Source organism: Elgaria multicarinata, chromosome 7 (genome assembly GCF_023053635.1).
Source record: "Elgaria multicarinata webbii isolate HBS135686 ecotype San Diego chromosome 7, rElgMul1.1.pri, whole genome shotgun sequence".
In the NCBI taxonomy this organism is placed as follows: Eukaryota; Metazoa; Chordata; class Lepidosauria; order Squamata; family Anguidae; genus Elgaria; species Elgaria multicarinata.
In genome coordinates, this window is record NC_086177.1 from 36,476,511 (window position 1) to 36,499,059 (window position 22,549).

The following is a 22,549-nucleotide window of genomic DNA, read 5'->3' on the forward strand; positions in this document are numbered from 1 at the left end:
CCGTATCTGCTAACAGGAGGCAGCAGACATGCTCCTAACAATGCTGGTAGCTTGAAAAAACAAATGGGGGACATTCTCATTCTCTCTCTCTCTCTGTGTGTGTGTTGGAATTACATGTACTGGAGAAGACTATTACCTATTTACATGTACTGGAGAAGACTATTACGTATTTAAGCTGGTAATCATCACTGCATCTTGTGGTAGTGATTTTTTAAAAAACCACGTTGTTTGTAATGCATAGAAATATTTCCTTTTGTGTGTCTTGTCTTGTACCTACTTGCCAATCAACTGCACCTTGGGTTGAGAGAAGGATGTATATGTTTCTGCATTCACTCCCCCCTATTCTCCCACCCCCATACACACACACACACACATACACACACACACAACAAACATGTCCATCTTTTCATCAATACTCCTTTATCAAGTCCTGAACTCCTTATATGAGTTTAGCTGTCATTATTTAGTACAAAAGCCCTCTAAGTGGGGATTGAAGCAATTCCATGAGCATAATAATCCCCAGCTAAACAAATGCTAACTTGGTGGTGGTGACAAAGTAGGATGTTATTACTTAACATTTTACAGATAAAGGCACTGAAGCTAATAATAGGCTGACCATGGCCATCCACGTTTGGTCAGCCCAAGACTTTCCATTGTATAGAAATCACATGCCACATTTTCTCTGTTGCTTATTACACTCATATGGGCACCCAGAGATGGAGTCTTCTCCAGTACATGTAATTCCAACACACACACAGAGAGAGAGAGAGAATGAGAATGTCCCCCATTTGTTTTTTCAAGCTACCAGCATTGTTAGGAACATGTCTGCTGCCTCCTGTTAGCAGATACGGGAACAGACACCATGTTCTGAGTGGTGGAGAAATTGGAAAGAGCCCAGCATGAGGAATAGGGTAAGGCCAGGCTTCCCCCACAGACACACCATGGTACAGAACATGTTGCTTGGTTCTATAACGCAGTGGCATAATAGCAATCCCAATCCTCTGTACCATGTATAGCCTGCCCAAAATTTGTGTCTCAGTATCCTTCTGATGCCTTTGGTGGTCATGTTAGCCATTATACATGGGGAAAGTTAGGTCCCGGAAAATTAAAACCACAATTCTTATTCTGACTTCCCCCAATTTTAGCCAAATCTGTTCTCCCTGCCCAGCCCCCTGGCCCCTAATTTCAGTGTCAGTGAACTAGACTGGCATATACCCATTAGAAAATGCATTGACACTGTGCTACATGTAGGCACTTACCACACACATCCTGACTCAACCTTGTTGGTTTTCGTAACTAAAATATTTCTGATGTTTTGTTCTGAAAATAAGGCAGGCTATTTTCTTGCATCAAACAGTACTACACAATATGTGAAGTGTGTTTCGTTGGCTTTTACAGCAAGCATCCTTTTTAAAAAACACACGCATGGATGCAAGCGCCTACCTTGGCAGTTTTGAAACCCATGCTTGTCCACTGGGTGGTAGCAAAGTGCACAGTTTCAGAGACGTTGTAGCCGCAGCACACTTTAGACACAAAAGATCCTGGAAAGCAGACAACGAACTGCCCACTCTGTTGTACAGTACGGTGCACCTTGATCCCCTCTTTGCACAACAGCTCTGGGGAGATCTAGGGAGAGACAAGGAAGGAAAAGAAATCCAGAGTGGGTACCCCTTTTGCAATTCCATTCACTGCTTTCTGGAGTGTAGAGACAATACAATAGTGGTGATCAATTTTTAACATTGCAACAGGAATGAACTGAAATCCTAGAGCTTACCACTTCCACTGCTGTTGTAAAGTACCTAAAACTAATCTGTTTCACATCTGATTTAAAACCAAATGAACAGCACCTACATCAGGGTGCAGGAACTTTGGGGGCAGGCAGCCTCTGTGGGGTACAAGACTTCCATGTCTTGTACCCTACTCATACAAGCTGCCTTGGTTCTGGGGAAAAATGGAAATGATGGAGAAAACAGAATATTTACTTTTTAATCACACTTGAGACATATTTTATTGCTTTAATAATATCAAATGCCTAACTTATAACATAGCTAGCACATACAATTGTGCAATTTCCATATTTATGAAATGTACAGAGCAATTTTGTTTATTTATTTAATAAATATAGGCTGCCATTTAGGATAAACATCCTGTCAAGGCAGCTTGCATGAAACAAATCTATGTTAAGTTTACTCAGATGTAAAACCTATTCTAGTTACTGGTGCTTACTCTGCACTGGGTGCAGCCTCAAAAGGAGAAATGCCTTAACTTCATAGAAGCAAATGGTGAATATACCCAATATGGCAGAGAGATGCAAATTGCTGCACCCTATGCCACCCAAGTACATGTTTTTGCTATCTGGGAAGAAGAAATCAATGAAAGTTGAACGTAGAAAGCACACATTTTGTAGTAAAGAAAAGCAAGTGTATTATTTAGACAGAAATAGTCACAAATAGTTACCATATTAAAGACTGGTGGCGTATCTGAATGTTGAGTTAAACTTTATAACAACATTGAAAATACTAAACGCTTCAAGACTATTATCATTCTCTAATGCTGTAAATTGACCTACATAAAAATCATTATATTACGTATAGAGAGGGCAATCCTATGGTTCCTGGGGGTTGTTCAAAGACACCCCCCCTCCTGAGGACGTAGACACTGCCACCACCTTGGGAGAGTGACCCTGAGTTCCAATCCCCCTTTGCCTTGCAGCTGCTGCAGGAAGAACTGCACCAGCTGCTTCCTGAAGTTGCAATGGCAGCCTTGGAGGGAAAGGAAAGTGGGGGTTCTGGTAGGCAAGGAGGGGAGTGGAGCGGAGCAGAGAGGTCAAAAGACAAGCAATCCTATGTCATCTGCAGCCCCGACCCAGCCCTAGAGGATGGAGAGGCAAACATCGCCTCCGTTGCTCCGTCACCAGCTTGTGGATATGCAGAAACCTCCTTCTAAGGGAAAAAAAAATCTTTCCTTAAAAAGCATTTCACTCATTCCAAAGGAGAGAAAAAAACATTTCATAGGTACGGGCAGCTACCCGGGTAGGGAGCTTCCCTATTTCCAAACTACAAATGTTTTAAGGCTGAAAGTAGAATTGAAGCAGATCCAGAAATGAGAAATTGTATAGAAATTAGAGTAACATTTGATCCCTCAAATCACTTCTTCCTCTCCTTTATCAATGGTAATTGTGAAAAAAAGTGTAAGAAAATACTTGCCAGTAGTCTGTTTTAATTTAAAATGTGTTTGTTTTGCAACATTTATGTATGCTATTAAATAAAAAGGGCACTTGCCATACTATGTTCCCATTCATTTAAAAATATGGCATCTTTATATGCATGTATACTGCAGAAGAGTATGCTAATATTAGAGCCTTGATTTTAATAGCCACCGCTTTAGTTGCGTTCACAACACAATCTAATGCTGTCCTTAAAATCACAAAAGGAGCTGCCTTGAATTCTCCTAGAAGCAAACCAGAAAGCAACTCACCATGACGTTACTTTCAAGCATTTCCAGCCCTGGAGTGCCATTGGCTTGCAGCAGGGTATGTACCACTTTGTCAAGTTTTTTCTCCTCTGCAGCAGGAATGCAATACCTGTTTCATATATTTTTTTGCCACAGAAAGAGAAAACAAAAGGAATATTTACTCCATGCTGAACAGCATGAACGTGAGGCACCATGGCAGCTGCCCAAATGTGCACCTCCAAAGCCGAGAGCAAACAAAATGTTGAAAACTAGCTTGCTTGCTGCATTGTTGGGGAAAGCCTCCTTCAGCTTGCAAAAAGCAATTTGGTTAGATTCAGACATAGAGTTTGCACATTTTAAAACAAGACCAAAACTTTGCAATAATGGAGTATCAATTCGTTGTGGTGCTACACCATCTAACAATTGTGGTGCTCTATTTTATTTTATTTATTATTGCATTTATATCCTGCCTTTTTTCCTGCAAGGAACCCAAGGCGGAGTACATAATCCTCCTCCTCTCCACTTTATCCTCACAACAACAACCCTGTGAGGTGGGTTAGGCTGAGAGTCCGTGACTGGCCCAAACTCACCCATTGGGTTTCCATGGCCAAGTGCAGACTAGAACCCAGATCTCCCGACTCCCAGTCCAACACTCTCTAATAATTGACTAGCGTAGGGGTGGGAAAGCCTGGCCCTCCAGCTTCAGGGAAGGCTGATGGGAGTTGCAATCCAACATCTGGAGGGCTACATATTCCCCATCCCTGAATTAGAATGTTAATCATTTCTTCAACCCTATGGGACATAGAGCTGACTGTATTTCTTAGAATACAGGGGGATGGGGGAGCCATGCAACTGTGTTTGAATGCAGGATAATTTGAAGTGACAGACAATCTTTCTCATCCTCTTTTGCTTGGACCTAACATGCCTTGCAGATCTGCCTTCTTTTCTATATCTCATAACTATCAAAAAGAGCCCTTCCACAGAAACCATGTCTGCGAACCTGGGCTTGTGTCTGAGCAAGCAACGCAACCAAAAGCAGAAGTGGAGCTCCAGCTGGTCTTGGCTTTGGGATGAGTATGCCTGTACAGCGGTCATCCCCAATGACAATTTGCATGTTCAATTTGGGGTGCAGGCTTAAAAAAATATATTGGTTTTACACATGAAAAAAAGAGTGGCCCCAAGATCAACTGAAAGCACCTTTTTGTCAAATACTATCTGTATTCTACTTCTGAATAGCAAGGACACATTCAGTAGCATTTTTCACGGCTACTCACATTTTAATTGGTGCATGTTTTAGTTACTAAAGGTTTTATCTGTTGTTTTATTACATGTGGACCACCCTGACTCATTTTATGTAGTATGAGGGATGGTGATGATGATGATAAAATAAATGCTTCTTTGTTAAGTTGGATTTTTAGAATTTGTTGGGCAATAATACTGATGGGTGAGAGATAGTTGTTGGGCAACTTTGGGTGCCATTAACTGCAAAAGTAGATGTTAAGGTAACAAAAGTCAGAAAGTGGATCTCCCTTGGAAAGCAGCTTGGCTCACATGACTCCTTCAAGCAAGACATGCAGCTGCCTGACAGTAATGGACCAAAGGAGGCGAACCTGAAGCTTACTTACCAAATGCAATCAGCACCAGTGTGTAAGTAGTCAATATATGGAAGGTGATTTTGGTCTCGAGACCAGCATGAGGTAGAAAAGACCATGCCAATATTTAGCCAAGGAATTGTCACTCCTAAAGCAGGAAGTTCAGATTAGAAACAAAATCATTAATGAAATACAGTTTCAGTTAAACACATTTCTTAAAAAACATTTTAAAAGGTATGTTGAAGACCACAAACTGTCTGTTGTGTTGGCACTTGAACATCTAAATCTCGTAGAAATAAAGTAAGAAGGATGCGTTTTACCAGAAAGTAGCATGTTCATGAACTGACTGGTCAGATACATTTCTTGACCCTTGTTCCTAGTCTTTCATTACATCAGTAGGTTGAAACTCAGCACACATAGCTTCACAAATGGATATGAATCTAACTTTCTGCAGACATTGTGCATAAGGAAGGGCATGTCTTAAGGTGTGCATGCAGATTCCAAGTGTTGCTCATAAAAATTGGTTGGGGACAGAAACACACACATCCCTGTTGCAAATGGTACATTAGGTAGGGACGCATACTCGTCCTGTAATCATCTCTACTCACAGGCATTTATAACTCTTCAAAAATCTGCAGTGCCTATTAGGCAGAGGGCAGTGGGACAAAAGAAGCAGGTAGCTCTATCATACGACCTTCAACTTTCTGGGAAAAACCCTATTGTCTGTCTCCAGCAGCCCTTCCAAAGTAGAAAACCACTGAAGAGCCTTCATGAAGAAACACAGAAAATTCTCCACATTTATTGGCACAGCATTGCTCCCTTGAGACTACAGGGAATGAAGTTACACATGCTCATCATTCAGCATATTGACACTAAACAGGAGCATGAGTGTACTGAATAACAATGAACAAACATGTTACAACTGGGAGAAGCAAATGCCCTGAAGTACACGGCCTGGACGACATGATTACCCTGCACCTCAGACTCACCTTTCATTTTTGTTTTTGGTAATACGAGAGGCTGAGCCGAACTGCAGGCATGTGCATTGTAACATACAAAGCGCACCTTTCTCAGCCTCTCTAGGAAAGGAGTGTGTCCATCTGTGCTGAACAGATTGAGAGGTCAATGGGCAGCAGAGTCACAAACAGGATTATAAATAATGCCATGATGTGAAGCTTGCTGGATGTTAATTCATTTTTAAACAGCAGGTAAGATGCCTGCTCCAGGGACATGGCAAAAATATGATTTATTCAACACTTTTTGTGGATTCCACAATGGAGGATGGTTAAACATGGAGAAAATAAATTGTCTTACCAGGCACAGCACCAAGATGTCGCAGGATGGATCCCATGTTATTAGGAAGGACTGTTAGGTTCCACCCATGCCTGTTTAAATTATTAAGTGACAGAGATCAAGATGAGCAAAAATTAAATGGTAAACCAACTGCTGTTCATTTACCAACTTGTTATGGATTCCTGATTGCCAAGCATGGCTGTGGACTAAAGAGAAGGAGAATTGGCACAGACCCATCAGGAATAATCCAGGCTCCTTTGCTGAATTTCCAGGTTTCAGTTTTGGTTTACTTTTAAAGGAAATCTCTAGTCCTTTTTCCTTATGTACAAAATTGTGCAAGAAGTACTCTATGCCATTGTTCAATAAACCCACACCCACCTTCTAGTATCGTGGCTAATCTTGCAAAGGCATTGAGATGATTAAAAAGAACTTATGGCTTCTTGTTTAATTATGTTAAAATATGTATTTTTATTAACATGATTATTTGAAGTTGTGAAACATTAGACTACTTCTAATTAACTGCACAATGATATAAGACGACCAGTTCCCAATTGGGTAGATGGCAAAATAATAATAATTAAAAGCAGTAATTCAATGGGTTGAAGAATTGCCACCTTCCAACCTGATAGGAGCTCTAACATTTTGATAGCTATGTGGCTGATGGCCACCTCTTCACAGGGCCACCTCTAAACAGCTGCCACATTTAAGAAGCTACTGTGTGGCTCCTAGCCATTTGTTTCCACCCAAATTAGGTTATGGTTAAGTTATTCAGACACACACACACACACACACACACCACTAACAAAAATTAGATTGAAAGCGTTAAGGTAAGAATGACAAATTCCTGAAGCAATTGCCTGCACTTCCCTTAATAAGGACCTTCTCAGATCTTGGAACTTACAGATGTAAAAAGGTATGATTGTAGTGCCTGAATGTGCCCATGTACAATTTTAGGAAGACAGTTTGCACTGACACAGGGTGTGCTTCTAGCATGGGGTCACAGAAATCAACAGTGGTTATATAGGCACTGCAAGTAATGTGATCCAACACTGCACCTGCACCTTAGTAAGCCAATTAGGAACCGATGTTCTCTGACTGACTCAGAGCAGAACTTCAGTTAACATTGCGAGGTTTTACCTTGAAAACGGTTCTGATTTTCCCACTGGAAAGCCACTCCCGTGGGTGTTGGTATCCACTTTCCCACAGTGCACTGCTACATGGCAATCCTTCTGTTCCACTAACCTCCAGTACTCTTGCTGTAGCAAAAGAAAGTTGTTGTTGTTATTGTTGTTATTATTATTATTATTTCTATACCGCCCCATAGCTGAAGCTCTCTTGTCCTTCACCTCAGGCAGCAAAATGTCTTGGGCTAGCCGTGGGAGGTGCACTTATATGCGACACTGGGCTGGGCCACAACACTTCAGTTTCACAACACCTTTTTAGGTCTGCCTCCTTCTAGGCTACCTGCTGCCACCCTTCTGTTCCCCCCCCTCAGATTTCCCGTGACTTTTTAAGTAACGGCTGCAATTGTGGGAATTGCTTAAGGGAAGGCTGTATTTGTAGCAGCCAAGATTATGTTATAATACTTGCAGGTGTTTGAGACTTCTCATGCGCAAAAAAAAAAAAAAAAAAAGAGTGGCCAGATTAAGGACTCACCCTGATGTTAGGGGATCTCTCACCTCTATTTCAGCTGCTGTAGGCTCTTTGCTGAAACACATGTTCATGATGTTTCTTGCTGTTCGATAAAAGGTTGTTAAAGAAACAGACCTTCCCTGTGAACAAAGCAATAAATGGGGGATGTTACTTTCTTATTTTTCCCTAACTGATCATAATGAAATAGAATACTGAAAATGCGGAAACGGGTTGGTGGGAAGAGGTAGTCCAAGATTCTTATGCCAATAGCTTTCCAGCTAGCGATTCCTCTCGTCATCTGTTGCATGGAAAGCAAGCGGACTGCATGGGCTGCAGGCAGGTTCCCTGTGGCTTGTGGAGAGTGACTGAATGTCTGTACCATAGACCAACCTGGTTCCCCCCAGAAGACTCAAACCCAACCCACCACTGCAAATTTGCACTAAACGGCATCACACTCTATTTTCATGTTCACTGAGAAAGGTGGTGATTTCCAGACACAGATTACTGTCCAGCAAGGGAAGAGAAATCAAAATGATGCTTTAAAGGATGATTTGGAGGTGATCTGCAGGTAATGGAGATGCCAATGTACACCTGTTTTAAAAAGAGCAATGGTTATGCTTGCTCACAGATGTACTGACAGGAATCAGCTGCAGGAAACAACTGCAGGCATGTTAGGAAGTTAGATAAATTACCTGTTAGCTGCTGTTGCAAAATTTGCTACCGACTGGATTTCACCCCCAATCATATATGGCTCAATAACCCACTATGCCACCCTCCCCCAACCTAGTACTCTCCAAATGTTTTGGACTACAATGTTCCTCAGCCCCAGATGGTCAGTGATGGTGGGTGCTGTAGTCCAAGACATCAGGTTGGGAAAGACTCCATTTTGCCCTTATGACAGTTATACACCACAAGTAGTGCTCTGTTGATAAAATATTAAAACGCATGAATTTCTCTTTAACTTCAATTTCAAGGCTGTCCTAGCATGACAACTTTCAGCTTCCCTCTGCGACTTACAAGTACCAGTATTTTTGTTTTGTTTTAATAACATCAAAGATTTTCAAGATTATAACGAAGGTGTAAAGACCAAACCAAGGTGCTTTCAGTTATAATGCAATAAACTCTCAATAAAGTCTTTTATTAATTTTCAACACAAGGCTCATTTCTGGACACCCCTCCCCCAGCCTGCAATTGGTCAGTATACATCATGGATGGGGGAAAAAACAAAAGTCTGTGTCTTACCAAAGGTTTTAAGTTAATTAGTTCAAGCTATAGAGTAGACCATCCTCAATAATTCCCTGCTTGCTTGATAAGAAAATGTGCCCAGAGCAGAAAACAGACACAACAATATTTTTCCCCCCATAGTCAAAGACCTAGCTTGGCCCACTAATTCCACATAAAAATGTGGAGTTGCCCCTATAAAAAAAAAGGAAAAAGAATACAAGGCAATTAAGCTATTACAAAACATTAGAAGTGCCCATCATGGGAGGAGGCTAAGACACTCTTAAATGTCAGAGTTGCACAGTCGTAAATAAAATGAGCCATTTCCTTCATCTTTTACTGCCATCGGAGCCATTTATTGGGGCTGTCTAACACAAAACAACCTTGAAAAGTTGTATTCGACAGCCATCAAACTTGCGTCTATAATTCAAGGATGACAAAGACGGTCTGGATTTTAAGCACTTGCTTGGCGTATTTTTTTCCTTGTTAGGCAAATGAAAGCAGAAATTATTCTCAAAAACAGGTTACTTTAGAAGAGAGACGGCAGCTCTACCACAAGGCAGAACCCTTCACAGCCTTTAAGAAAAAATATTAATCATCATTGATCAGATTTATTAGAAAATAGTTTTAGATTCCTCCAGTGAAAGCACTCTCTTGTTCCAGTCTTTCCCTGAAATTACAAAGTGTTGAAGAGGAGAATTTCTCTCAGCTGGATTTGGTATGAAATTTTACCTAATTAGTGAAACAACACAACACACACACACGCACACAAATAATAAAACAACTACAAGTCACTTTGATTAAAAATGGAAAAGTGAAAAAGAGAGATTTCAGTAGCTATTGCTTCAGGTTGGATCCAGAATCTGCCTTCCACATGAGGAAGGGCTCTGTGTTCGTGGACGGACCCTTAGCCCAATGTTTGGGGATCACCTCTCCTCCCAACACAGTTCTCCCCATTAAGCAGGGTCTCCTTACTATCTGTGCAGTGTTTTTGGGGGGAGAGGGGAGGCTGAAGGTACTGTTGTAGGAAGGGTGGGGTGGGGAAGTCCACTTCCGCCAGCTCAGCTGATCCAGTGTAAACCTGGATCCAACCTTCAGTGTGTTTGCTCCTTGGTTCGATTTCAAACTTCCTCTAAATAGCTCAGCAGCTGGTAGATCCGGAGCCAAATCTGACCCCATGAGGGATGATCCTAAACTCATCCCCACAATTGTACATCCAGAGGCAAAAACTGGGTATAGAAGGAGCAATGGCTGCTAGCAAACCACTTTAAAGAAGGAAGTTTAGGGCCTCGGCCCACTTCCTTCCATTCCATTGCTACGCCATCCCCCAGCAAAATTAGTTGCTGACCAGGACTCAATGCCGAGGCCCCCACAAATCCTGCCCACTTTTGAGGTCATGCTTCACCCACTTGATAAAATGCTGAAATCTCCAGAACTTTGCAAAATTATCTGTGATATAAAACATTCTATCACAAGCTTGTAATAGCTAACTATGGAGGTGGAGCTCCTAGAAAATTGTGGGAAACATAAGGCATCCACAAGATACTCCTGATTTAAAGAGGAAAATACAAGGGTTAATGAAAAATGTGGGAGTGGGCTATAAGTTGCATACATAGGACGCGGTCTTTGAGGCCATATGGTTCAGATGTAATGCTAAACCCATTTTGTGGTATGTGAATGAGCCTTTAAGGACTGTTATCTCTCCCCTCATCCCTCCAGTTTATAGGTAGCTAGTTTGCCAGAAACATCAAATGGTGGTTTGTACTTTCCCTGCAAACCATGATTGGAAATAATGGTTTGATCTGTCTTTCCACTCCTGCTTTGCAAGCCAACTGCAAACCACAGTTTGCCAATTCAGACAAAAGAGCAAACTATACTCTGCTGGAATTCAGGAAAGGAGAGGGAGAATTGTGATGGAGGAAAGAAGGGAAAGAGGAAGTGTGAAAGCCTAGCTTCTTTGAAATTCATTCATCAAACCACGGCTTAGTACTATGTAAAAATTCATTCATCAAACCATGGTTTAGTACTATGTCTGAATCAGTTCACAGTGACAGAATCTTTGGGATGAAAAAGAATCTTTAGTGACAGTCCTTCCAAAACATTTCGTTTTGAATACAGTTTAGATTAGGAGTGCCTTACATTGCAACATTGCACAAAATTAATGATTTTAGGAGAGCTAGAAAGATATATAGAGGGCCACTCATGTTAGAATGAATCCCCCTTGATTTGTATTTGTAACTTACTTGTGAAGGCAGACATATGGCTAGAACTGTTGGCATCTGTTGAAGTGGACGTGGACTAAAAGGCTTTAATGCGGGGGGGGGGGGATTCTGGTGTAAATTAGCTTCAAGGAAGAAGGCACACAAAAATAATTTAAAAGATCTGAAGCCACACCAAGTACTGCTGGTCAGATAGAAACAGATTTCACAAATGAAAGGAGTCAAGTTTATTAAATATGTAAAAACATAAGATAAAGGGGCCATGTACATTGCGTGCATTCTTGGGATCCTTTTACACTACACCTTTGCTCCACACAAGGCTTTTCATAGTGCAATTGTCATGCCTTAATCATGGAATTTTATGAGGGGTTCAGACAATGTTGTCTTCCACTTGTAACTTCCCTGTGTTTTCCCACTACTTCTTCCATCTCTTTTCTTTCCACAAAAAAAGTCAATTAATGAGGAAAAGATGGAGTAGCTAGACAACCTGCTGGGACATGTGCAGTAGACACTGTGTGTGTGTGTGTGTTGGGGGGGGGGTTTCCAGCCAAAAACATTTTCTTCAGCTATAGAAGTTTCCTGAAGTGAGGCTCCGTGCAGGCACAGAGCCCATATATGTGATGCACAGAAACCATGAAGAAGAACTAGGAGCCATCTGTCTAGAAGCACTCCTAAACTCAGGATAATTTTCACAATAACCCATAATATATTAACGGAGCTATATAAACATGATCATGTAACAGGAAGCGTAGGTTGCAGTTTAATTGTAACTCTCCTAACCATTCCTCTATTAACCCACACATTCTAGACCCGTGGAAATGGGGTTGCCAGTCAAAAGGACTGTCCAGTCATAGAGGTGGGGCGATGGTCTCCAATGGACACAGCCCACTTCTTGGACTGAATTGTGTCAGGGGGAAGGTGCCGAGAAGAAGTTACTTGGCAACAGGCCAGTTTGTTTTTCAGCCACACATATGGCAACAAGAAGTATCAAAAGAAAGTTAAAGAATGAATGCAATTGAAGTGGCACTGTGTATATTTTAATCTGCTATTTAAATTAAAGGCAAAATAATTTAAGTATTAAGAATGGGTTGGGGAGAAGGATTCTCCTGAGGTTTGGAGGCTTGTGACTGAGCCAAAAGAATTCAAGTTACTGCAAGCCCAGAAAACCTACTGTTTGAGCTGATCATAGATAGGCAGATATGCGAATCAGGGTGAGGTAGTGACCCCTGAGAGCAGCTTTCCACAACCTGGTGTCCTCCAATTGCCATGCTGGCTATGAATGATGGGAAATGTAGTCCAACATAACTGAAGGTTACCTGGTTGGGGAAGGCTATGCTTGAGTGCTGCACTTGGATGCGGGGAAGCCAAGTTTATTCCCAAATTCAGATTTGCGATTACTGGGAAGCCTTGGGCAAGCCAAAGTCTTGCAGCCTGACCTCTCTCTGAGGATAAAGGCAGTTAACCCCATGTAAACGGCATGGGCCTCTGTGGATAAAAGGCAGGATACAAATGGGAGGGATGTATACATAACTAACATTTGGCGTGGGAGTGTGTATACAGGACTCAATCCCTGAGGATAGGCAGCTCCTGCATAGGCACAAGTCGACTATTTTGAATAGATTAATCTTCCAAATAGGACTCCAATTTTCCTTTCACAGTGATGGGAGACAGGGCAATGATGGAAAAGCAGTGTGTGTTGCACACAGGCACCAGTGTCCTAAACACCTACCTACCTTTCTTTCTTTCTTTCTTTCTTTCTTTCTTTCTTTCTTTCTTTCTTTCTTTCGCATTTTAGCCTCACTCACTCAATCCAACCTCGCTAACAATTACACAGCAAGCAGCGGTGCCAGTGGCTGCTTAATAACAGGGAGGCTGCCAAATCAAATTGAGTGGAGGAGTCAACATTCCTTTGCAAATGGATGTGCTCAGCGTCAGGAGGAATAAGGCTTCCAAACCACCGTTTGCACTAAATCAGAGCTGGCACTGGGAGCGAAAATACTGTTTGCTTTCCAAGTTGCACTTTCCAACCCAGGCCGGAGGCAAGACTCCTGCTTACCTTATATGTACACTTGTGGAGGTCACTAAGAACGCCACCTTTCTCTTCCTCCTCTTCCTTCACGGTCTCTTTTTCCTGAGAGAAGAGTCGCCGCCTGCCTGTTTTCTGTGGGATTTCGACTTCCTTCGCTTTGCTCCGGAAGCCGTTTTTATGAACCACACCATTGATGAGTCCGTTTTTGGGCTCATACCGGGGCAGAGACTGGAATTCATAGTTGTTGTCGGAATGTACCTCCAGAGGGCCTTTCCGCTTTTCCAGGATCTCCTTTTCAAAGAGGACTTCCTTCTCCAGTCTCTTGTGCTCCTCAGCAGAGAGGGAGTCATAGGAGAGCAAGTACTGGCAGTAGGCTTCCTGCAGCTTTGCTAACCTGTCCTGTGCAGTTTTGGGGATGCGCAGCATGTCTGCCAGCTTGTTCCATTTCTTGAGGTCAGTCACTTGCTGCATGCCCCCCATTTCATTGATCAGTTGGAAAAAGCAGGCCAAATCTAGCTCACAGCCTCCTAGATGGCGAATAAGTGGTACGACGAAAGGAATGGAGGGAAAAGGAAATACAGGAAATGATTAGGGCACTTGATAGCAGACCCAGTTAGGCACATAGGCTTTGCACATCACACAATGAGTATACAACGCAACTGCAGCAGCAGCAACTTGTGCACAGGACACAACTCGAATCAGGCCATAGAGAAAGACCATTGATCCACCTATTGTCAAAACTGATTCTCCAGGGCTTCAGGCAGGACTTTTTCTTAGGCCTACTTGGGGATGCCGGGGATTGAACCTGGGACCTTCTGCATACAAATAAGATGCTCTTCCCACTGAGCTAGAGTCCCTCTCTGTTCATTCAGGCCTACTTTTCATGGCGGTAGTAAGCTGTGCCTGGACTATATCACTGCAGATTGTGGGAGCAGGCTTCCCTCCAAATAAAGAAATAATACAAATTGCTGGATGTCAGGAAGGGTTGTACACAATCTTAGCTTTCTCCGTGACAGCTTTCCATGTGTGGTTGGAAATGGTACAACACAGATACAGGATTACCACTTCAATAAGAACTAGGCAGGCCCTTGTCTTCAGAAATGGACTGAATGCTGATCAGATGTTACTTCTATACCTAAACAGGCAAGCTGAGGAAAATAAAGCAGTTCCGATATTTCTGTGCCTTCTTCGAGATCACTTTTCCTACTCTGTGATTTACTACTTCCCAGGCCTCTGTGATCAAGTTGTAACTGCTTTTAGAATTCTATACATCTGGCAAACTGAACCTGCCCCACATTTATTTATTTATTTAAAACATTTCTTAGCCGCCTTTCAGGGCAGAAGCCCTCCAAAGGCGGGTTACAACCATAAAACAGTATAAACGTTTAAAGCAATAAAAGCGTAAACAGTAAAATATCAGTTAGAAACAATAAAAGCTAACTGTAAAAACGAACAATAAAACAACAAGGGCATTAGCAGCAAAACAGTATTCATTTATGCAAAGGCCATATTAAAATAGAGCCTTGTGTGGTGCAGAGTGGTAAAGCAGCAGTTTCTGCAGCTGAAACTCTCCCCACGGACTGAGTTCGATCCCAGCAGAAGCTGGTTTCAGGCAGCCGGCTCGGGTCAACTCAGCCTTCCATCCTCCTGAGGTCGGTAAAATGAGTACCCAGTTAGCTGGGGGAAAGGTAATCACGGCCGGGGAAGGCAATGGCAAACCACCCCGCTATAAGGCCTGCCAAGAAAACGTCAGCAAAAGCTGGCGTCCCTCCAGTCAGTAATGACTCAGTGCTTGCACGAGAGGTTCCTTTCCTTTCCTTTCCATATTAAAATAGAACATTTTAAAAGCCTTCTTAAAAGCCTGTAAGGATGGTTCATGGCAAACTGCCGGTGGGAATTCATTCCACAGGTGTGGGGCCTCTGCTGAGAAGGCCCTGTCCCGTGTGGAAACCCACCCAATTTCTCTCACTGATGGGCAGGTGAGAAGAGCCTCTCTTTTTGATCTTAAAGTGCAGGCAGGCTGATATGGGTGGTCCTTCAACTAGCTTGGTACTCTATGATGTACATATGATGTACTTCTCTTCCTGGTAAACTCCCCATACAAGCTATTCTGCATGTTCTCTTTTTCTCTCCCTCCCTGGAAGGCCCTTTAAAGATAAAAGAAGCCTTTGTTCCTTCAGCAAATGCTAATGCAAATGTTAGCATTCAAATTAGTGATGCCACTGGGCGACACAGATCTGCTCCAAATTGGTTTTGTTATTACTACTAAGCATTAAGGTATACAGGGAGGGCCCTTTCATGAGGTAGGGTGAATCCCATGGCTCAGGTGACGGAGTGGCAAACTGAACACTCCCCCACCCACCCCCTCCGCCCTGGTCCCTCCTTTTGCCACCACCACCACCACACTGGCACCACTGCCATGTCTTGCACCCCACTCACTCACTCATTCCCCCATTTTGGCTGGCCGCTCTGTGAATCCTCTCAGAGCGAGGCAATAGGTAAACAAGCTCTCTGAAGAGCTGCATCAAATAGAAGAAACATCTGGTGTGGTTCTTCAAAGAGACGGCCATGCCCAAATGCCGATCTCTGTTACAGACGATCTCCAGGAACACCCTTCCTCCCACAATGTCTGACTCTAAGGAAGGTCCACAACATAGCCGGGCATTTGGATGTGGCCACCTCTCTGAAGAGCTGCACCACCAGCCACTTTTCCGGCTCACGTGGCTCTTCAGAGAGTTCAGCCGCCCTGCACAGTGGGCAGCGGGAGCAATGCAGGAGCATATAGGAAGGGTGGGAGATGGAGACAGATGTGGTGGATGGGGGTAAGGGAGACAGATGCAGTGAAGGGGAGGGGAAGGAGGTGGCGAAGGCAGCAATAGCAGCTGGTGGCGGGACATGTGCTTTCCTGCCTTAGGTTGCAGTCAAATTTGTGCCAGCGCTGATGGTACACACGGTTCAGGATGTTCCCTATATAAACATAGGATAGCTCCTTGATCAGCTTTTATGCTATTTTTCCTTTGGGATAAATACTTGGGATCAGACAGTAGTATCTGCTTTTATTAAGCAGTTATGTGATGCAAATAGCAACCCGAAGTCTGCCCACAGAAGCTCATGATTACGAAGATGGTAATTAATTTGGGCTCATTATCTGATGTCGAAGCACTTTTACAGAGGTGACAAAATCTCTTGCCTACAAATAACAAGCGTGCAACTACTGCTTTAACTTCGGCCAGTCACCACAGGGGAAAAAAGGTGTGATTGCCGAGGGCCAAAGTAGCCATTCCATGTTTTATCAAGGAGTGCTTTCAAGACAATGCAAAAACAGGCCCACAGCACTCTGTTTTTAATGAGGCTTGGTAGTTTTCTTGAGCAATTTTATGATGTCTGACCTTAAGTAAAAGGAGGCCACTGGTACCCATTTTGTGTTAGTTGTAAAATGTATAAGATCAGCAAAATTGTAAACCTATTTCCCAGGCGAAAGAGCCAAGGAGAAAAACAAGTGCACACTATATGAACTGTATTATCTGCTGGCAAGGGGCTCCTCTTGCTCTAAAGCTTTATGAAAACCCTTTCTGGACATTTCAGAAGGGCAGTATTTGTGATAAGAAGTTGTTGAAATGAACACTATCCATATTTAATTACAGCACTGCTAAAGGATTTTAGCAGTTAAAAGTTGAGCAAATTCTTATGAAATTGGTAGCACTATCAAAATTAGGGTCAGTAAAATGACACTTTTACTTAGACAGGCCAATGGTAACAATGCATTATGCAAGCTTCTGAGTTATACAAAACTTCAGGCAAAAAGTTCAAGAAAAATGAATGTTTTTGACTGAGGGCATGATATTAAGCCCTTGTCTGAAGCCTGGTGTACGATGTTCTTGCAGCCTTCATTTGTTTAGAATTTTGCCATCTGTGAAAGTTTTAGATTGCACAGAGGCATGCTGAGGTCAAAAAGCAATGAACGGGTTTACATATCGTTAGCTGATCTGTGAAACCTTCCTGAAGTTAATCTCTTATGATTTGGGTATAAAAGAAGAGAAGAGGGCTTAAAAAAGATCCAGCACTATTTCACTGGTTAGATGCTATAATGGAAAACTGCAAATGTATCATCTAGCACTTGCGCTTATAGTTCTAATGAAAAGCAGGTATAGCACTTTTACAAGGATCTTATGAATGTTATAGGTCAGGGGAAGTCTGCACTGCTGCTTAGTTACTATTCTTAATTAGAGAGAGATGCACCCTTTTGTCCCAAGGCCAGAAACTAGGTCAAGCCAACACCTGGACAAACAACTAAGCCCAGGTGAATCATTTTGTTCTGATCCTTTGAGTCCCACAGAAACCCTTGCTAGAATTCATGCCCCATGAATTGCTGAAGGACTATTGCTGCCTGGTTGTTTAAAATCCTTTCCAACTCTGGAGTTGAAGTGGTTTGCTAGGGAGAAACTGTAAGATTGTGTAATTTTTAGAAGAACACTGCTGCAAAATACTTGGATACGAGCAAGGAAAGGAAAGGAACCTCTCGTGCAAGCACTGAGTCATTACTGACTCTTGGAGGGATGTCAGCTTTCGCTGATGTTTTCTTGGCAGGCCTTATAGCAGGGTTTGTTGTTGCCTTCCCTGGCCGTGATTACCTTTCCCCCAATTAGCTGGGTACTCATTTTACCGACCTCGGGAGGATGGAAGGCTGAGTCGACCGAGCTGGCTGCCTGAAACCAGCTTCCGCTGGGATCGAACTCAGTCCGTGGGGAGAGTTTCAGCTGCAGAAACTGCTGCTTTACCACTCTGCACCACACAAGGCTCATACTAAAAAGGGTTGAGAATTACAAAGTGACCTATAAGCCCCCATTTAATATTAGTGCAAAGGACCAGTGCAACATCTGTATATGTTGGTTAAGCAACTGATTTGTAAGCTGTTAATTATATGCTTTAAGAAGATGGTAACTGATGGGCTGTGGTAGGGTTGTTTGATGGTTGTTTAACCCTCCAACAAGCTAAGCCACCTAGGTTTGGATGACATGAAAAGCTGTGTCCAAGCCATGACTGCTTTTGATTGTGCAAACCAGCCCTAACATAGCAATTCAAATGTTAATGCTTTAGAATGCTTAGGCTAACCTGCTCCCATCCAAATGTTTTGGACTTCCAACTCCCATCACTCCAGCCAGCATGGCCAGTGGTCAGGAATCCTGGGGGAGGTAGTCCAAAATATTTGGAGAGCACCAGGTTGGGGAAGGCTGCCTTATCCTTATCTTCAGTCACTGGCTGCATTTGGATGTTATACTAAACCATAGTTTAGAATTATGAGAATGAGCACAAGCTCACAGGTTTCCCCACCTCTCCTCTGGCACAGCTGCGAGATAAGAAGCTTTAGATTTAGATTTACTGCAGTTTGGTGTGTCGTCCAAACCCTAAACTCTGGTTAATCTTAAGTATGATTAGTTAGAACAAGCCAGTTTCATAAGCAATGGTTTGAAGTTGGCTTGCTTCAACAAACCATAGTTCAGATTATCCAAAGCATAGAATCATAGAACAGTAGAGTTGGAAGGGGCCTATAAGGCCATCGAGTCCAACCCCCTGCTCAATGCAGGAATCCACCTTAAAACATCCCTGACGGATAGTAGTCCAGCTGCCTCTTGAATGCTTCTAGTGTAGGAGAGCCCACATGTCCAGCTGTGTTTAATCTAAAACAGAAGCAAAAACTTCTGAACTCCCCCTCATGGCCACAACAGAGGAGAAGGTGGCATGTGAAAGCCCGAGGCTAACTATGGTTAATTCTTGTAATGCTAAACTATGATTTAACATTACACTTGAACAAGGACAGTTAAGCTAAATATAGTCACGTGCAGGTTTATCAGTAGCACAACAAGGTTGCGTTACCAGCTAGAACATTTCACATTGCCTATCACTAGCCTTTTAACAAATTACTTTATTGATTCAATTTAAATAAGTTGCATGTTACTAAAACATCAATATAAGTGGGAGGGGGTTTGAGATACTGAAGGAAGTGTGGGATAATAAACAAAGGCTAGAATCCTGTGCATCATAAGCCTGCTCAAATGAAGTTAAAAAAGCTGCCAATTACAACTTACCATCACTAAATTTTACCATTTAATAATAACCCTCCCTACTTTTTACTCCTAGAGGAGGCTATAGTTAATAGTTTCTTTTTCATTGCCAGAACCAAAATAGCTTAAAAAAACAAAATAACAGAGCAGTAACTCTCAGCAATACTGATTAAAATTTGACCTCCCCAATAAAAAATGACCTCCCTAATCAAACTGATTAAAGTTTCCAACTCTAATAGTAGCTCAAGCAAATTTATTGTTTTTAAAAAATTGCTTAGGAACAGCACATAAAAAGGAGCTTCTTCCAAAGACTAAAGGGTGCTTTTAAGAGAACTGTTGCTTCATCAAACAGCAGGCCATTTCTTCAAACATCCTGTCATGTGCATCACATTTGATGGCAGATGGGAAAATCATCAATTCGCTTAAATGGTCAAACATAGTACAGGTAGCGGCCCTTACAGCCACCTACTGAGAAAGTTAATGAAACCCCAATTTTGCAACAAACTATATTTTACTGCTTATTATTCAAATGTTGTGGATCATTGAAGAGGTGTGATTTCAGCCATTCAGATATCCAAGTTGAAATCAAGTCAAAAGATGATTGGGGTGGAGTGGGAGGAATGTTTAAGGGAAAAAGAGGTTTTGGAGACGAGAAATAAATAGTTAATATGTTTGTAGTGTTGTCCACGGTTACTACACGTATCTTCCTTGGAAACCCCCTAAAAATCTTTGAGTAATGAAAACCAGGGATGCTTCGCTAAACATGTATCTGTTCACTTCTTTTTCTTTAGGCATAATATCAGAGTGTCTTGAAACCTGAGTACAGATGCCTCCTTTGCTCTAGGGGAAATAGAGGAAAACTGCTCTGTTACGAGTGACGAAGGATTAATGTGTCTAAGTGAATCATACTAGAGGAACATCCCTGTATCCACCTGCACAGCACCTGGCCTATAAATCGTGCAGAGAAATCTAGCCTCCTGCAGTTTTCAGAAGGGATCAGTCAATCTGAAAAGAAACGGATGTTCAAAATGGCCACCTGCTATGAACTGCGAGGTGGCCAGTGAAAACAAAGCACTCACCTATGAGTGGAAGCTCGTCCATAGTAATGCCCTGAGATTTGAGGTGCTTCTTGATGCAGGCCAGCCGCTGCACGTTGGGCCCCCAGCGCCTGCTCAGCTTGTGAATGTGCTGAATCTGGGTCACAAAGCGCATTTCTTCGTTCAGCTTGCACTCAGGCCTCCAGTCAGGGGGAGGGATCACCCTGCACATCCCATACTTCTCCACCTGAGCACGGATTGACTCGATGTATATCAACGGGTCATGGAACTCCTTTGGGGAAGGCCGGAGGATAGGAATCTCTTCCATCGTGGCCCACCCAGACTTGACACTCCCCTTCTCGTGCTTCCCCGTTGAGTCTTGGGGCTTGTGCAAGGACTCCGTTTGAGAGGTAGAATGATTTTCACAGGAGGCATTTTCAGTTTTGCTCTGTGCTTGTTTCCCTGGCATGTTTTTCCCAGCGGCAGCAGCTGCTCTCTTCGGCCGATTTCTTTCCAGGCTTTTCTGTGGCACTTCCTGGCTTCCAGGCTTTTTCACATGGCCATTGAGCAAAGGCTTCTCCACAGGGGCCTTTTTGCTTGGGGCTTCGATCACAGGGACCTTTTTGCTTGAGGCTTCGATCACAGGGGCCTTTTTGCTTGGGGCTTCGATCACAGGAGCCGCCCCCTTTATCTTCTTGGTTGGCGACTGCGTTTTGTCTATGTGGTTTGCCTCTTCCAGCCTCCTTTTCGAATTGCGCAGCCCCTCCCTCAACTGCCTCCCTACCTCCTTAGTGCATGTCTTTTGGTTCAACTTGCCATTGACCTTGACACCGTTAACAGCGGGACTGTTGGGTTTGGCCGTTCCAAGGGATAGCACCTGTTTGCGGGTTTTTGCATTGCTACTTTCCATTTTCCCTGAGATTGTATGGTTGACAGGCGAACTGGGCTTGTGGTGATTTAGTTTGGTTTCCTTGACCAGTTCTTTCTTGGCTTTGGTGTATGTGACAGTTCCCTTTGTCACTGTTGCAGTGTACTTCACAGTTTTGGACGGTGAAGGTCTGACTTCTCTCATCTTTTTGGCACTGGCTGTGTTTGCACTCACAGATGACATCCGAGTGATACCATTGACCTTTGAAACCTGGGGAGGCCAGGAGGGTCGCAGAGCAGGAGGAAGAAGAGAGAAAACAAGGGGAGGGGAGAGAATCAATTAATAACAATTTGCATTAAGCATTGATTGTCACATTTTGAAAAAGCTGCAGCTTGAAGCCCTTTGGCCACATTAGGTCACAATATATGCGCCATCTTTATGTCACAGAGATCACTTAGTGGAGAGCAGAATCAGACACAATTTTTAAGATAAAGAAAAGGGGAAATACCAAAAACAGAGTACCAAGTGTGTAATTATCCTTTAATCATCTGACATGGTCTACTCTGAGTGAGACAGTGAATCTATTATAATGGGGCTATGCATATTGTGGTTTGACTCTAGAAGGGGCCTGGTGCGCCCACCCACAGCCCTGGACTAGCAAACAACCTTGCCACTGCCAGACTTTACTTCTTCAACTGCCACCATTTCTGAATGTCTGGTACTGTAAAAGAATTGCACACATAGGCAAAGGCACATGTGCAAGTGGGCACTGTTCAAAATCAAACACAAAGTGATGCCTAAGCACTTCTTAAGGGTCGTAGCAACTGTAAGGATGTAAAGGCAGCATCAAGAGGGATAGCAATTGGGAGTATCCAAATTCCCCCAAATCTGTTTTGGGATAAAAAGGTTTTCATGTTCAAGGTTGGAATTGGCTCAATTTAGGTCTATTGGGGGTTTTGCCCAGAGCCACATGCACAGCCCCCAACTTTATAGCACCATGAGAGCAGATGCATCCGGCTTTCCTATTGCAACCAGTCCTCTTTTCCCAACATCAACACCCTTTCCCTGCCCAACTCCCACCTATCAGGCATGTCCACTCATGGCCTATTAGACCGATTAGAATCATCAACAAACTCATGCTAA

At 42.9% G+C, this 22,549-nt stretch overlaps 1 protein-coding gene across 2 annotated transcripts in view; it reads right to left on the reverse strand.

Moving 5' to 3' along the window:
* JARID2 (jumonji and AT-rich interaction domain containing 2) overlaps window positions 1-22,549 on the reverse strand; it is a 222,020-nt gene that overhangs the window by 6,945 nt on the left and 192,526 nt on the right. Inside the window, exons 7-14 of one of the 2 annotated variants that reach the window (XM_063130411.1) lie at window positions 20,581-21,676; window positions 13,467-13,966; window positions 8,018-8,110; window positions 7,476-7,594; window positions 6,360-6,430; window positions 5,079-5,193; window positions 3,478-3,583; window positions 1,444-1,626 (exon numbers count right to left, since the gene is read on the reverse strand). In XM_063130411.1, coding sequence (XP_062986481.1) covers window positions 1,444-1,626; window positions 3,478-3,583; window positions 5,079-5,193; window positions 6,360-6,430; window positions 7,476-7,594; window positions 8,018-8,110; window positions 13,467-13,966; window positions 20,581-21,676 — 2,283 coding nt within the window. The remainder of the gene's footprint in view (window positions 1-1,443; window positions 1,627-3,477; window positions 3,584-5,078; window positions 5,194-6,359; window positions 6,431-7,475; window positions 7,595-8,017; window positions 8,111-13,466; window positions 13,967-20,580; window positions 21,677-22,549) is intronic. The other variant, XM_063130413.1, reaches the window with a different exon arrangement.